Source organism: Martes martes (assembly GCF_963455335.1).
Source record: "Martes martes genome assembly, chromosome: 16".
Taxonomy (NCBI): domain Eukaryota; kingdom Metazoa; phylum Chordata; class Mammalia; order Carnivora; family Mustelidae; genus Martes; species Martes martes.
The window spans coordinates 35,781,418-35,795,924 of NC_137904.1; the positions used below are offsets into that span (position 1 = coordinate 35,781,418).

Sequence of the window (14,507 nt, forward strand, 5' to 3'; positions counted from 1 at the left end):
ACTTCGGTTTATTTTTTGCTATATCTAGTGTATCCAGCTTCTCCTTGACCTTAAGGGAATTGTGCTTTTTTCAGTTTCTTCTGCACCCTCCTTGTGTTTCTTAACACAAAGAGGCAAATGTTTATATTATTTCCTACTTTCTTATGCAAATGTAAGAAAGTATACACACATTACTTTGCATGCTTTTTCACTTCATCATAATATATTGGTGATTGTCCCTCACAGAGTGTCTACTTTTGTCCCCTGGTTGTGTAATAATACATTGTGTAGATATTTAGGCCACAGCTGATGCATACTTGAATCATTTCCAATTATTAGCTATGCCCAAGTGCTGTCAAGAATAATCTTGTGGGGGCGCCTGGGTGGCTCAGTGGGTTAAGCCTCTGCCTTCAGCTTAGGTCATGATCTCAGGGTCCTGGGATCGAGCCCTACATCGGGCTTTTTGCTCAGCAGGGAGCCTGCTTCCCCCTCTCTCTCTGCCTGCCTCTCTGCCTACTTGTGATCTTTCTCTCTGTCAAATAAATAAATTAAATATTAAAAAAAAAAGAAGAATATTGTGATCACCTCATTTTGCATAAGCAAGTACGAATTCCTAGAAATGAGATGGTGGGTTCAAAGGCAAATGCATTTATAATTTTAACAGATATTACCACTTGCCCCTCATAAGAACTGCATAATTTTATGATAGTATCTATCCTTCCACAGCCAGTAAAGTCCATTAACAAACATTTCACCAATCTCCGAGGTGAAAAATAAAGTCACTGTAGTTTAATTTATACTTCCATGATTTTAAGTAAGGTTGAGCATCACTGCATCTGTTTATGGGCCATCCATACCTCTTGTCTGGTGACCTATCAATTCGTTTGACTTGCTTCTTCATAGCTTATGAACTTGGGCCGTTTCTATTCCCTAAATCTCAGCCTCTTTTCCTGTAAAATCGGCATAATGACAACAGCATAGGTCCAAGAGTTTTTGCAAAGATTAAATGGAATAAACAAACACAGCCTAGCAAAGTGCATGGCACATGGCAAGTGCTCCATAATTCATGTGGCCGTTTTTTTTTTGTTTTACCTCCCTTGTCATTCAGTTCCCCTTGTTTCCCCCCCATTTCCTGTTACCACTGAAAAATAAATAATTTTTGGAAGGCTTACCACCTAGACTGCTGTATTAGGGGGTACATATAGCATCTCAAAGAATCTTTGCAAGAACCCTAGGAAGTATTCTCAGAAGAAAAATGAAGGTTCACCCTGGTGAAGTTTCTCATCCAGGGTCACGCAGCTGGTAGGAAACAGAGCTGAGATTCTAACTCAAGACTGTCTGATTCCCAAGTCTCTACTTTTCCTCTTATGTCATGCTTTCTTAAATATAAGGAATCAGAAGAAGACGGTATTACCTCTGCAGTATTACCGGACATACTTACAAGGATGTTTCCATATTTTCCAAGGCTAGCAAATCCACCTGTGGACGAAGACTGGGGTTCAAGTTGTTTGTTACGGCAGAACTTGGAGAGCTAAAATCTAGAACACAAAATGGACTTGTTTGGCTTTAAAAGCATTTTGTCATTCAGTTATTCTGCTCAATTTTCCACATTAAAAATAAAACATATTTCTGCCACCATAAAATCATTTCCTCAAATGGAAATTAAAGGACATTATTAAATGGTAACCAGAAAGAGAAATGCTGCCACAAAAAAAGGATGTTGTGAAGGTAACAAATGTTATTATATTGGGTTTTCTGAAATCCCAAACTGATCTAGAATAGAAGGGATTTTGTGTCTTGTTCTCTCAGGCACAAAAGTAAAAAGGTAGGACATATATGGACCTTTATCCTCTCCTCCCCAAGCTCTCAACTTCCTATAATCCTGAGACACCCCGACGTAGGAAAGTCTCAAAGGTTGGGTGGCTATAAGGTAGCAGACAGAGGATTTCAACTTGGACTTCTACCTCAAAAACTGGTGTTTTTTCCTCCACATTTCACCACCATATAGGTCAGTCCTCCTAATTCCTGATTTTCTCAATCAGCATCAAATATTCCCTTACCTAATGCTGTACCATAGCAGAGAAACCCAAAGGTCATAGTGTGTGGTACAGAGTGATTTTAAGTTTGGCCATGATGTTGAACCACCTCTAAAAAAGTAGACCAGGTGGATTTGATGAGAATCTAAGCCAGGGGATGAGTTTCAGGGATCCCCCTCCCATATATCCCACTTCTGGGTTTGACCCAACCATTTGCCAAGGAATAACTACATCTCCTGATACAGTTCTCTGATATTCAAACAGACTTCAGTCCTTCCCAGGTTGCATTTAATCATGAAACCAAGCAGAACTGTTTCACATCAAGCTCTTCTGCTGGTCTGAAAGGCCCATGTACTTATTTACTTAAGTCCGAAAGCTGAGCATTCACAGTGTTGAGTTCTCCCAGAGTGGCCCTAGGCATTGGAGAACTATGCCTAAGGTCCAAGAGATCACAGGATGGGGCAGAAGGTTCACTGGTAGTCTGAAAACAAACAAAAACACAATTCAGAAAAAAATGTCAGGTAGTTTATCATGGCTTTCTCCCCAGGGACTTTTTTTTTTTTTTAAGGAAAATCCTATTTGGATGCATCTCGAAGGAGAACTGTATTCAACAGGCAACACTCGTACTAATCGCATCTCACCACCTACGTGAGTTGCTGCTTAATCAGACAATCTTTTTATGACCTCTCACTAGTAGCTTAATAATATTGAGTTGTTAAGGCAAATACCATCACCAAAACCACTCCAAATTGTTAACGAATGTCTCCTCTGTTTTAAGACTTGTTTTAGGTAAGCCTTATTCCCTACAATTTGTAAAATATTCAATTGTTTTTTATAACATTTTTGTTCACTTACATTGGCATCTTCCCTCTGGTTCCTATTCTGCTCCAAAATCCTTTGTTGGTTCCGAGTGAATCTGTTTGAGTTAGAAAAATATAAGTATTTGAAAGAAAAAATATATGAACATGCTATAATCCTTAACAAATTATTAACATGCAAATATTCAGGAACAAAGATAATCAGCCTCATCCCCACTGACTCCCAATAAAGTATGTTAATAACTTAAAAAAAATTTCTTTCCATTTTATAAGGGTAGTAATGCCTTTAGAGAAAACTGTGAGAAAATGAATATATATTAAAAACTAGTAATAGGGGTGCTTGGATGGCTCAGTTGGTTGAGCATCTGACTCTTGATAATCGGCTTGGGTTGTAATCTCTGGGTCATGAGATCAAGCCCCACATCAGGCTCCATGTTGGGCGTGAAGTCTGCTTGAGGTTCTCTCTCTCTCCTCTGCCCTTCCCCACCCTTACCCCTGGCTCATGCGCTCAATCACTGTCTCTCTCAGATAAATAAATGAAATCTTAAAAAAAAAAAAACAACCAACTAGTTGTAATCCATCACCTAGAAATGGGCCCTATTAATATCATGATGTATTTCCTTTTGGTATCTTTTTCTGTGAACTAATCTATTTTTAAACTTATTTGAGATTATATTTCACATAGTTCTGTATCCTAATTCAGTTGTGTTGTAAGCATTTTCCCAGTGGCTGCATATTTTACCTTATGAACATAGCATACATTTAACTACTTTTTTTTTTTAAACAACCAACCAACCAACCAACCAGATTTTATCTATCCATTTGAGAGAGAAAGAGAGAGAGTGCACATGAGTGGGAAAAGAGGGAGAAGGAGAGAGGGAGAGGGAGAAACAGATGCCCCACTGAGTGTAGAGTCCAGCAAAGGGCTCAATCCCAGGACCCCGAGACCATGACCTGAGATGAAGTCAGCTGGTTAACCGACTAACCCACCCAGGCATCCCCACATTTAACTACTCTTAAATATTTAACTTGTTTCCAATCCTGCCATTATAAATACTGTTCCATAAAAATTCAAATACATTCAACTTATTTTCATTGTTTCTCTTGAATTTTATGACACCTGATAGTTACTAAAAATATTGACCTTTTACAATTTAAAATTTACATTGCTCATGCATTGGGAATAAAGAGGAGCAGATAAATAAATAAACAATAGTTTTGAAAGAATAGTGAAGTTGAAGGCAGTAGTCAAGGATCAAGTGTCAGCTTTATTATCACAAAACCATAGGATTGTGTATATAACTTTTGATCCTCAGTTCTCTATCTGCTAAAAGAGGATAGCAGCATTTGAAGCATTTCCTCAGAAAGTTATTTTCAGGGGTGACCCTGAGAAAGATAATACAGGTGGATTAATGCGGAAATGCTTTGCAAACTAAGAGTTGCCTTAGCAACATACTAAATTAGAACATGCACTTAGGTTTAATCATTTTTCCCTTTCTAAAACACGTTTTTTCCTCCACCTCCTTATGGCACTAGCTTCTTGTACACTAGTTATGTGCTGGGTATGAATCACCCCTCACAGATCAGCCCTCGAGCAACAAACTTCTGTTTTCTTATTTGCACAACTCTATGTATTACATCTCTAGATGTAATGAGCAGAGACTTTAGGGGGTGTTGGAATAGGGCAAATGTATTTTGCACATGGATGGATGAGAATCTTTGGGGGAACAGAGGGCAGACTGTGATGAACAGAATGGAGATTCCCCCATTCTGAGATATCCATATCCTATCACTGGAACAGTGAATGTGTTAACTTGGAAGGCATATGGAAGGTTGCCTTAATAGGAAGGCCTTAATAGGGAGATTAGCCTGGACTGTACAGACAAGCAATGTAACTACAAAGGCCCTTAGATGTGAAGAGACAGGCAGAAGAGGAAGCAAGAATGATACAATATTAAAAAACTCAACGAGACGATGTTGGCTTTGAAGATGGTGAAAAAGAATCATGAGCCAAGGAGAGTGGGCAGCCTTGAGAAGCTGCAAAAGTTAAGCAAATGGATTCTCCTCTAGAGCCTCCAAAAACGAACGTACCCCTATTGACACCACGATGTTAGCCTGGCAAGACCCATTTTTGGACTCTCACCGAACTGTAGGGTAATATGTTTATGCTGTTTTGAACCACTAAATTTGTGATGATTTGTTACAGCAGTTATAGGTAACTAATACACCAAGACTAGTATCTTTTCCAGGTAAAACATTTTTCTCTGAAGCTTCAGACTGAAGTGTTTCTGTCCCACGATTGACTGTAGTTGCTTTTGGCACACATGGTTCAGAGCTGAACCGGAAGGAGCCATTCACAAAAGGAACCCAACCTCTTGATATCTAGACATTCCCCTTCAGAAGAAGTTTTTAGTCCATGGTCTTAATGGTTTGTAAGAGAATTCGCCAAAATGCAAACCAGAAGGCAGCACTCTGCTGACAGCCACGTGGTCTTCCTGAGGTATCTTCCCACTTAACCAAGATTTATGCCGCACAAAACAAAAGGCAAGAAGTTGAGTTTGTTCAGTGCTCAGACAACACTGGTTGCTGGGCTCACATGCTCAGTCAATGCACAGTCATCTTTTCACATGAAGGGCCTGTGGTCTCTGATAAGGTAGTACGTAAGAGACGGTGAAGGAAAAAACTCATTTCACAGCTACTGGTTTTATGTCACTGATTCTCTTGGTTCATTCATGGATCAACAGAAAAATCTAATCAGTAAGTTAAATGGCCCAGTGGGATACTAATGAGGAGGAGGGAGAAATTAATATTTAATGAGTGTCAACATGCTAGCACTCCCCAAGGTGCTTTTATATACATTAATTCATTTAGTTCTCAAAACAAAAATGAAACCCTGAAGAGAGGTAATACTATCCTCTTTAATAGACAGGAACAAACTTAAGTCTTAAAAAGGTAAGCGATTTTCCCAGAAATCATCAAGATTTGATTCATAAAAAAAATTTTTTGAATCCAGCCCTGTTCCCCTATTTCCCTTATGAACCACTAAGTATGGTCCACACAAGGGGAAACTGTCTCACCCACAATGCCAACATCATTCCTATTGAGAAATGAGGATCTAGAAAAAGTGTGGGGAGCTCAGATGCTCTAGAATTACTAGGACAGGAAGTCCTAGGGATAGTTTTGGAAAGAGACCGCAAGACTTGCCTGGAGCTATGGGGCTTTTTTTTCCCCCTTATTTTTTCAGGTTCCTAATAATGGATCTTTGGGTGCATTTATGTACACCGTTTTACACAATATTTTAAAAGCACTGAAATAAGTTGTTTTATATAGGTAATATTGTTAATTCAGAAAAAACACACAAAAAACCCCTCAAACAAACAAAAAAAGATTTTAACTGTTAACTCAGATTCATTTACTTTAACTTTTTATTAGGAAACTTTCAAACCCATACGAAAGTAAAGAGAACAATATACTGAACACCCCTGTATTCCTCAGCTAAGTTTGATAACTGTGTATCTTTTGCCATATTTGCTTTATGTATTTTTTGCTGAAGTATTTAAAATTATATGTTATATAACTTTATTACATTTATATTAAATATATTGTTTATTTAATATAAATACATTAAAATATATAACCATGACATTTCATCCCTAGATATTTTAGAAGGCATTCTCCAAAAATAAGACATGTTTCAGCTTAACCACTGACTTAACCATTGTATTTTCCCCCTTAAGCTCTTAATATTAATTAGTATTCAATCCAGGGGTGCCTGGGTGGCTCAGTGGGTTAAGCCATTGCCTTCAGCTCAGGTCATGATCTCAGGGCCCTGGGATCGAGTCCCACATCGGACTCCTTGCTCAGCAGGGAGCCTGCTTCTTTCTCTGCCTCTCCCTGCCACTCTGCCTGCTTGTGCGCTGACAAATAAATAAATAAAATCTAAAAAAAAAAATTAATATTCCATCCATATTCAAATTTCTCCCATTAGCAACTAAATGTTTTTTAATGTTAGCGTGCTCAAAGTAGGATCCAGGCAAAGCCCACACACCACATTTGGTTGTTGTTCCTTTATTTTTTTAATTTTAATTTTTTTCAACCTTTTGACCCCCTTCTCCCCATTCCTCTCACCTCCCACCTCCTGTGTCTCTAGCAAGCAGCACTGAATTCCTCTGCATCTACGAACGTGGTTGGTTTTGTGTTGTTCTTGCTTTTCTTGCTGGGTTTTTTTGTTTGTTTAGATTCCACATGAAGCTATATTTTTATACATTAAGACAGAGGAAAAAGTCACCTGTCAGTCTAGTCATGCCCTAGCTCCTGGTCGGGGGCGGGGAGGTTGGATCCTGGCTGCTCACTCTCTTCCCAGGCCTGTGTGCTTTTCTGTAGCTTCACAAACCCTCCGAGCTTCTGCTCTGCATCTTGTCCCATCGATGCCCACTTGTTCTGCAGTACTCACCACACCTGCACTTCCTCATCAACACTCCCCTCCCTCCTCTCCACTTGGATTACATCTGGCTGATACTCTTACCAAGCAGACTTCCTGCACTTTGTTTCACTGCACTTATTTCAATTTCCAAGTGTGTCTATTTGTACTTAAAGGCGTTTTTCTGACTTAGAGCCTTGTCTATTCCAATAGATTATAAGACTTTTATTTTGATGAATGAATGAATTAGAAACAACTAAGATGCCTAATAAGTGAACTGGGAAAGACACAGACTATTACGGAGTGCTTAAACATAACAGCTTATCAAAAGGAATTCAAAGCACAGACCACAAAGATACTTGTTACACGGTGAATAAAATCGAGGGAAACAGAAGCGTATGTTCTTTACATGATCACAACTATTAAAAAATGTAGAAAAAATATGAAAACATTAGTGACAAAATGATGAGTATTTAAAATTTTTGCCTTCATGGCTTTCTGAATGGAAATTAAAAAACAACAACTATGCTCATATACAAAATGTCCTCACTACTGCTCTGGTGTTGTACAGACTGTTTTCTTCATACACAATGTCCTCCCCTCTCCTCTGCACTGTTCTATGTTCTTGTCCATCTCGAATTTAGGATAAACCTTACTCTTACTGAGATGCTCTGTTTATACTGTTCATCTGTTTGCGTCTACAATGCGCTCATTGCAGACAGTATCAGGTGAATAAGATCCAGGCCCTGCTGTGGTCAGATGTTTATGCTGCATGAGAATGCCCAAGAATGCTCCCAGCACTGTGTAGATGTGCCCTTACTCTTGCGAGCCATATCACAACCTCCCAGAAGGCCAGGACCACATTCCCTCTCTTGGAAGGAAGGCAGCCTTGATCTTAACTGAGTATTTACCCAGCAGGTACTCTTACAAGAATGCCGAGTCACTGTGGAAGAAACCACAAGTGGGAGAGGGTGGAGGGGATGCACATCGGCTCACCTCTCACATCCAAGGAGGGCGTTATTCAAATCCTCATTCACTTGAATTAGCTCAATGGTTACGTCTTCATTCTCCACCACTATGAGCAGGTCCATGATCCTCTCCTGCATCTCCCGACCTGTCTTATAAAGTTTCTGTCAAAGAAAGGAGAGACATTTCGTTTTCCACGCTAGGGAAGTCCTATAAAGAACTGATGCACCAATGCGTGTATGCTGGTTGATCACGTCCCCCATAAGTCACCTATGGGAGATTACCAGAGTATTTAATTATGTACAACGTGTCCTTCTTATCAGAAGGCAATGAGTTACACATGATTATATTTTCTCTAAAAACCAAAATAGGTGTCATAAGAATACTACGGTACACCGCACAGAACACTAGACTAGAAATTAGAACTGGTATGTGGGAATTCTAGAGGTACTGCTTACAACTGCAGAATACAGAAATCACCTGTTTTCTAAATCTCAGTTTCCTCATTTGATAAATGAAAGTTATACTGGTTGCCACATCTACCTCAAGGGGTGACATAAAAAGCAAATGAGATATGAAATGAGGAACTCTAGGACTATAAAGCACTACATAAAACACAAAATGCTTACCATCGCTATGGTGACAGTAGAAGAAAGCAGTAGTTAAAATACGTTTATAGTGGCACAATTTTCCTATTACATTTTACTTAAACAAATATTTAAAGTTTACTTACAGTACCGGATTCCAAGGTAAACCGAATCAAAATTTAAAAAAAAAAAAAAAAAAGTCAGGGATACTATCCTTGTTAGGACTACTTGGAGTCACTGCATTAAGCCAGGACTGCATTCCCCAAACTAGCTTTTCCTCATAAGCATCACGGGCACCTACAGCTGACACACTGATTCAGCATCTCCAGGGCTGAGGAGGGTCTGGGAATCTTTTTTTTTTTTTTCTTAAGTAAGCATGCTCAAGTGTTTCTTATGTACACTGACAATTTGAAAACTGCTTCCTTACAACTTATATCCTTATAGGCAAGCCTGAGGAGCATATAACTAATACTCATATTTCTTCAAACCCACCCCAGCTAGAATTTGTAAACATAATAGTCCATTAAGGTGAGGCAAGAACACCTTCAAAATGAGAGTGACAGAACTTGCTAGATCATCAGACTATTCCATTATCTGACTCGTTTCCCCTCAAGAAAGACAGACAAAACCATTTAGAATCTCTAACCATCTATTACAAGAGTCCTGACAGGAAATCTCTAAATAAACCCATCAGAGCATTAGTCATTGGCATTTGGACTCAGAAGTAAAAGCCACTACCCTCTATAGAATCCTAACAAAAATATTTAGAAGACAAAGGGAAATGAAAAGCAAAAAAACAATAAAGACAGATAAAGGATAGACTCTGGTTTTTGTAACCCCCATCTGCAGTTGGAAAAACCGCCCTATTTGCTAATGACGTGGCCACTATCAGCAGAGATTGGCAAACTTTTTTTTTTTTTTTGGCAAACTTTTTTCTTAAAGGCCCAGATAGTATTAAATATATTGTTTTGTGGACCATATGTTCTCTGTCAGAGAACACAACTACCCAACTCTACCATTATAACATGAAAGCAACCTTGGGTAATATGCAAATAAGTGGGTTTGGTCATATCCTAATGAAACAAAGACAGGTGGCAGGCTAAATTTGGCTTTCGTATGGTCTCCTGGAATAGTGCAAAGAGAGCAGACTTTAGACTCGGTACACCAAAGGCCACTCCCATATGCATATCTGACATGGGATTTATCTAGTTAAATTTTAGATTCGGTTTTGTTTTGCTTTTTACACATCTATAAAACAAGGATAACAAGTATCTTGCAGTGTTGTTCAGAAAATAGGAAATGGGGGGGGGCACCTGGGTGGCTCAGTGGGTTAAAGCCTCTGCCTTCAGTTCAGGTCATGATCCCAGGGTCCTGGGGTTGAGCCCCGCATCGCGCGCTCTGCTTAGCGGGGAGCCTGCTTCCTCCTCTCTCTCTGCCTGCCTCTCTGCCTACTTGTGATCTCTGTCAAATAAATAAATAAAATCTTAAAAAAAAAAAAATAGGAAACGGTAGGGGTGCCTGGGTGGCTCAGTGGGTTAAAGCCTCTCCCTTCAGCTCGGGTCGTGATCCCAGGGTCCTGGGATGAAGCCCCAAGTTAGGTTCTCTGCTCAGCAGGGAGCCTGCTTACCCCTCTCTCTCTCTGTCTGCCTCTCTGCCTACTTATGATCTCTGTCTGTCAAATAAATAAAAAAAGAATCTTTAAAAAAAAAAATAGGAAACGGTAAAGTTGAAACCCCAGGGTGTCTTGGCATATGGTGGGTAGTCAATAAATGTATTAATGATTGCATAAGGAAGTATCACTGGAAAGTTAACTAGATAGCTAATACAACCCTGTAATACACCTTTACTCAGGACCCAATATTATTCCAAGGAGAGAAAAAAGAACAGCATTTAACATAACCCCCATGATGAAGGAGAACTTTCCCATTACCGAGTATAATGAAATTGTTCTTGCTCATTGGCAGCCTTGCTAGAGCAATGTCAAGATCAAGGAAATACAAGGGCTGTTAGACGCCCGTGACAAAAATGTAGAAATTAATTTGAAATGAATTTGTAGCCAACATCAATAGCCCCCAGTCACATGAAGACCCTCTCCTTGCCCTCTCAAAAGACAGATGGAATGGAAACATGAAAGGAACACCACATTTCTCAGCAGGTTTGCAGAGCAGAATTTGAAAAACCTCTTCAAAAGACAGCCCACTCTGATCTCTGCAATTGATGTCTGTCTCAGAGGAGGGCCACGCCACCTGGAAAGAGCCTAGATCAAGCACCATGAACCAAGAGGATGGGTCAGAAGATCCCCCACGGCAGGCACCTGCAGGGCTGTGGATGTGGGGAACCAGAGGGGGGAGAGAGTCAAAACAGAGTAACAGCTGCTGGTGCATATGTCCCTCACAGAGCCCCTGGAATTGCCCCCCTTAAATACCATATCAAAGCAAAGGTAGGCTTCTCAGTTCAAGGGAATTTAACAATCAATTCAAAAGTCTTTGGAGCAAAACAAAGAGCTCATTAAGGGCTTCTCCTCCTGACATCCAGATGGCTCTTAGTCTTCCACGGAGGACTCAGGAATTAAGGAAGGAGGTCCTTTTGCACTTTCAACTCCAACTGTAAGCAGCCCACTCTCAGCAACACAGTGCAACTTGATAAAAAGAAAAATAGAAGTGCCTGAACATCTTCCCTGAAAAAGAAAACGGGAAGAAATGTGTTTCTTGCAAGCCTTCTCTGGAAATAATATCTGCATGGCGATATTCTTATTATCAGCCCATAACATATTTCCTCCCTCTCTGTCCTCCCTATCCAGACTGCAGGAGCTCCAGAGAACATCTTTATCTGAAAAAAAATTAAAAGCTACCCCTCCCAACCTAAAACTGAGCAGTTCTCAGCGACACTTGCTTATAGTCCTTTCCCTTATACAGATATCAGCTGAAAAAATTAACGGTCAAGGTTATACTCAAGGGGTGCCTGGGTGGCTCAGTGGGTTAAGCCTCTGCCTTCGGCTCGGTTCATGATCTCAGGGTCCTGGGATCGAGCCCCACATCGGGCTCTCTGCTCAGCGGGGAGCCTGCTTCCCCCTCTCTCTGCCTGCCTCTGCCTACTTGTGATCCCTCTCTCTCTGTCAAATAAGTAAATAAAGTCTTTAAAAAAATTATGCTCAAAAAGATCATTAACTAAGTAGAATCCTGATGCTTTCTCCTAACCAAATATTATCCACTTTGTTTCCCCAAAAGCCTTTGTCTTCAGTAACTCCTTAGCTCCTTTGTCCTAAAATCATTAATTCTTCAACAAAGAGCATCAATCCATTCAATTCAACAGAAATGTAATGAACTCAGGACACCTGGGTGGCTCAGTTGATTAAGTGTCTGCCTTCAGCTCAGGTCATTATATCCAGGTCCTGGGATGGAACCCCACGGTTGGGCTCCCAGCTCAGCAGGAAGTCTGCTTCTCCCTCCTTCTCTGCCTCTGCCACTGCTCGTGCTCTCTCTCTCAAATGGATAAATAAAATCTTAAAAAAAGAAATTTAATGAACTCATTCAGTGTGCAAAGTATGTGCTATAAATAAACATGCATAGTTGTACAGATTTAAAAGCATACAACTTGGTTACTGCCTTTAAGTTGCTTCCAACCTAGCTAGAGAGCTAGGAAAAAACAGGTGAGCCACCTATACTAGAAAGTTAATTCTGGACTCAAAATGAGAAGCAAGTTGGTATAATGGATAGAACACTGGTTCAGGAGAACAAGGTTCTCCCTCCAGCTCCATGACTTGCCACCGTAAAGGAAGGAAGACACTGCAAGTCCCTTCCCCAGGTTTCTGAATGGTAGAGGCAGTAAGTGTCCAGTGGAGGGCTTTTTATTTTACTGTTTTACCCCCATCCTCCAAACTGGTAACAAATTATCCTTATAGGATGAAATTTTAGACTGACTTGATTTTAAATTTCTCTACTAATTTAGACTAAGGCTTTCTCTAGTTGTACTTTTTTTTTTTAAGATTTTATTTCTTTATTTGACAGAGAGAGAGAGAGATGTCAAGAGAGAGCACAAGCAGGGGGAGCTGCAGGCAGAGGGAGAGGGAGAAGCAGGCTCCCTGCTGAGCAAGGAGCCTGATGAGAAGTGGGGCTTGATCCCATGACCCTGGGATCATGACCCGAGCTGAAGGCAGACGCTTAACCAACTGAGCCACCCAGGTGCCCCATCTCCTGTTATACCCCGAAAAATCAGAGCTTGCTTTCTCCTACAGAAGACTAAAGCATTCTTTCATTGCCCTACTGGGGCTAGGCAAAAACAGAAGACTGAAACGAGAGGTACAGGCATGTGAGCTGTTCAAGGTAAGAGTAAAGTAGCCCAAAGCCAAGTGTAAAACGCCAAGAAGGCAAAGAAGACTCACTCCACGACGTTTCAACCCTGTGACCAGAGCTGACCCTCTTCATTCATCACAACACTCAGACTGGACACCGCTCAGAATCTTTGTACCCCATTCTGGGGCCACCCCCAGTGAAGGTCAAAGCCCACGAGCAATATGGCAGCAGGGAAAGGTGTGTACTACACAAAATAGTTTTTCCGCCTACGAGTTTCACAAAGAGCAGGAGCCCGGCTAGTTAGCGGGGCTTCAGGGTCTAATTGTTTGGCCTGGAAGAACCGAGAAGGGAGTTCTGACATACCAGATCTCAGATGAAGGGACACAGACAAGAGAACGGGCTCCAATAAACAGAAGAGCTACTAGCAGGTAAGCGCCCACAGACAAAAACAGGAGAGATTCCAAGCACAGAGGCTGGTTTTAACATTAATAAATTTCATAAGAAGACTGTGACCACTGCTAACGTGTATATACAAGAAAAGCCAGTGAAATTCAGTTTTCCTAAGCATTGAATGCTTCTTGTGCTCCAGATGCACCGACCACACAGTCTGGCCTGTTGCACGCCCTGGGGCCTGGCTGATAGGGAACACCTCACCAAGTCCCCTGCCTAGCAAGCAATACCACTGGCAGGAAGTGGGAGGAAGGAAGGAGAGTAACATCTGGATATATTTCCCTCTACTCCTTCCACCAAAAGCACCTCCATTATTCTTTCCTTCGGGTTCTGGCAAAAGTTCCCTCTTGCTTATTTAGGCCTCGGGATATTAGTTAATAGCGGAGGATAGTGAACTAGCTCCTGTCGTTTCCCTAAACCCTGCAATATCTTGCTGGAATAAATAGTACCTTGATTAAACTCTCCTCAAATTATCTAAATTGAGCATGCCATCTGTTTCACTGACAAACCCTACAAAGGCATGAAAATACATACTGAGAATCATTAAAATAGTAGGATGCCAGCACAGGGCTGAACAAACAGACCAAACAAAACAAAACAGCCTCCAGAAGGATGTCCCTGTATTAGAATGCAGAATATGATGAAGGAGTGTTCAAAATTAATGGAGATGGTATGAACTGTTAGTAAATGTTATTTAGACAACCAGCCATTGAAATGGGAAAAAAAAAAAAAAAAGGATTCTGTCTCTCGTTGCAAGGATAAAGATTTTTTTTTTTTTAAGATTTTATTTATTTTGAGGGAGAGAGAGAGTGAACAAATGGGAGAGGGAAAGAGAATGCGAAGCAGTCTCAGCACTGAGCACAGAGCCCGATGTGGGGATCAATCCCATAGCTCTGAGATCGTGACCTGAGCTGAAATCAAGAGTCTGACTCTTAACCAACTGAGCCACCCATGTGCCC

General features: G+C 40.7%; 1 protein-coding gene across 2 annotated transcripts in view; it reads right to left on the minus strand.

The window, feature by feature from the left end:
- TOM1L1 (target of myb1 like 1 membrane trafficking protein) overlaps nucleotides 1–14,507 on the minus strand; it is a 59,442-nt gene that overhangs the window by 19,151 nt on the left and 25,784 nt on the right. For both annotated transcript variants that reach the window (XM_080827191.1, XM_080827190.1), the window contains 4 exons: nucleotides 8,250–8,383; nucleotides 2,871–2,931; nucleotides 2,379–2,496; nucleotides 1,421–1,517 (listed from right to left, as the gene is read on the minus strand). In XM_080827191.1, the coding sequence (XP_080683317.1) occupies nucleotides 1,421–1,517; nucleotides 2,379–2,496; nucleotides 2,871–2,931; nucleotides 8,250–8,383 (410 nt within the window). The remainder of the gene's footprint in view (nucleotides 1–1,420; nucleotides 1,518–2,378; nucleotides 2,497–2,870; nucleotides 2,932–8,249; nucleotides 8,384–14,507) is intronic.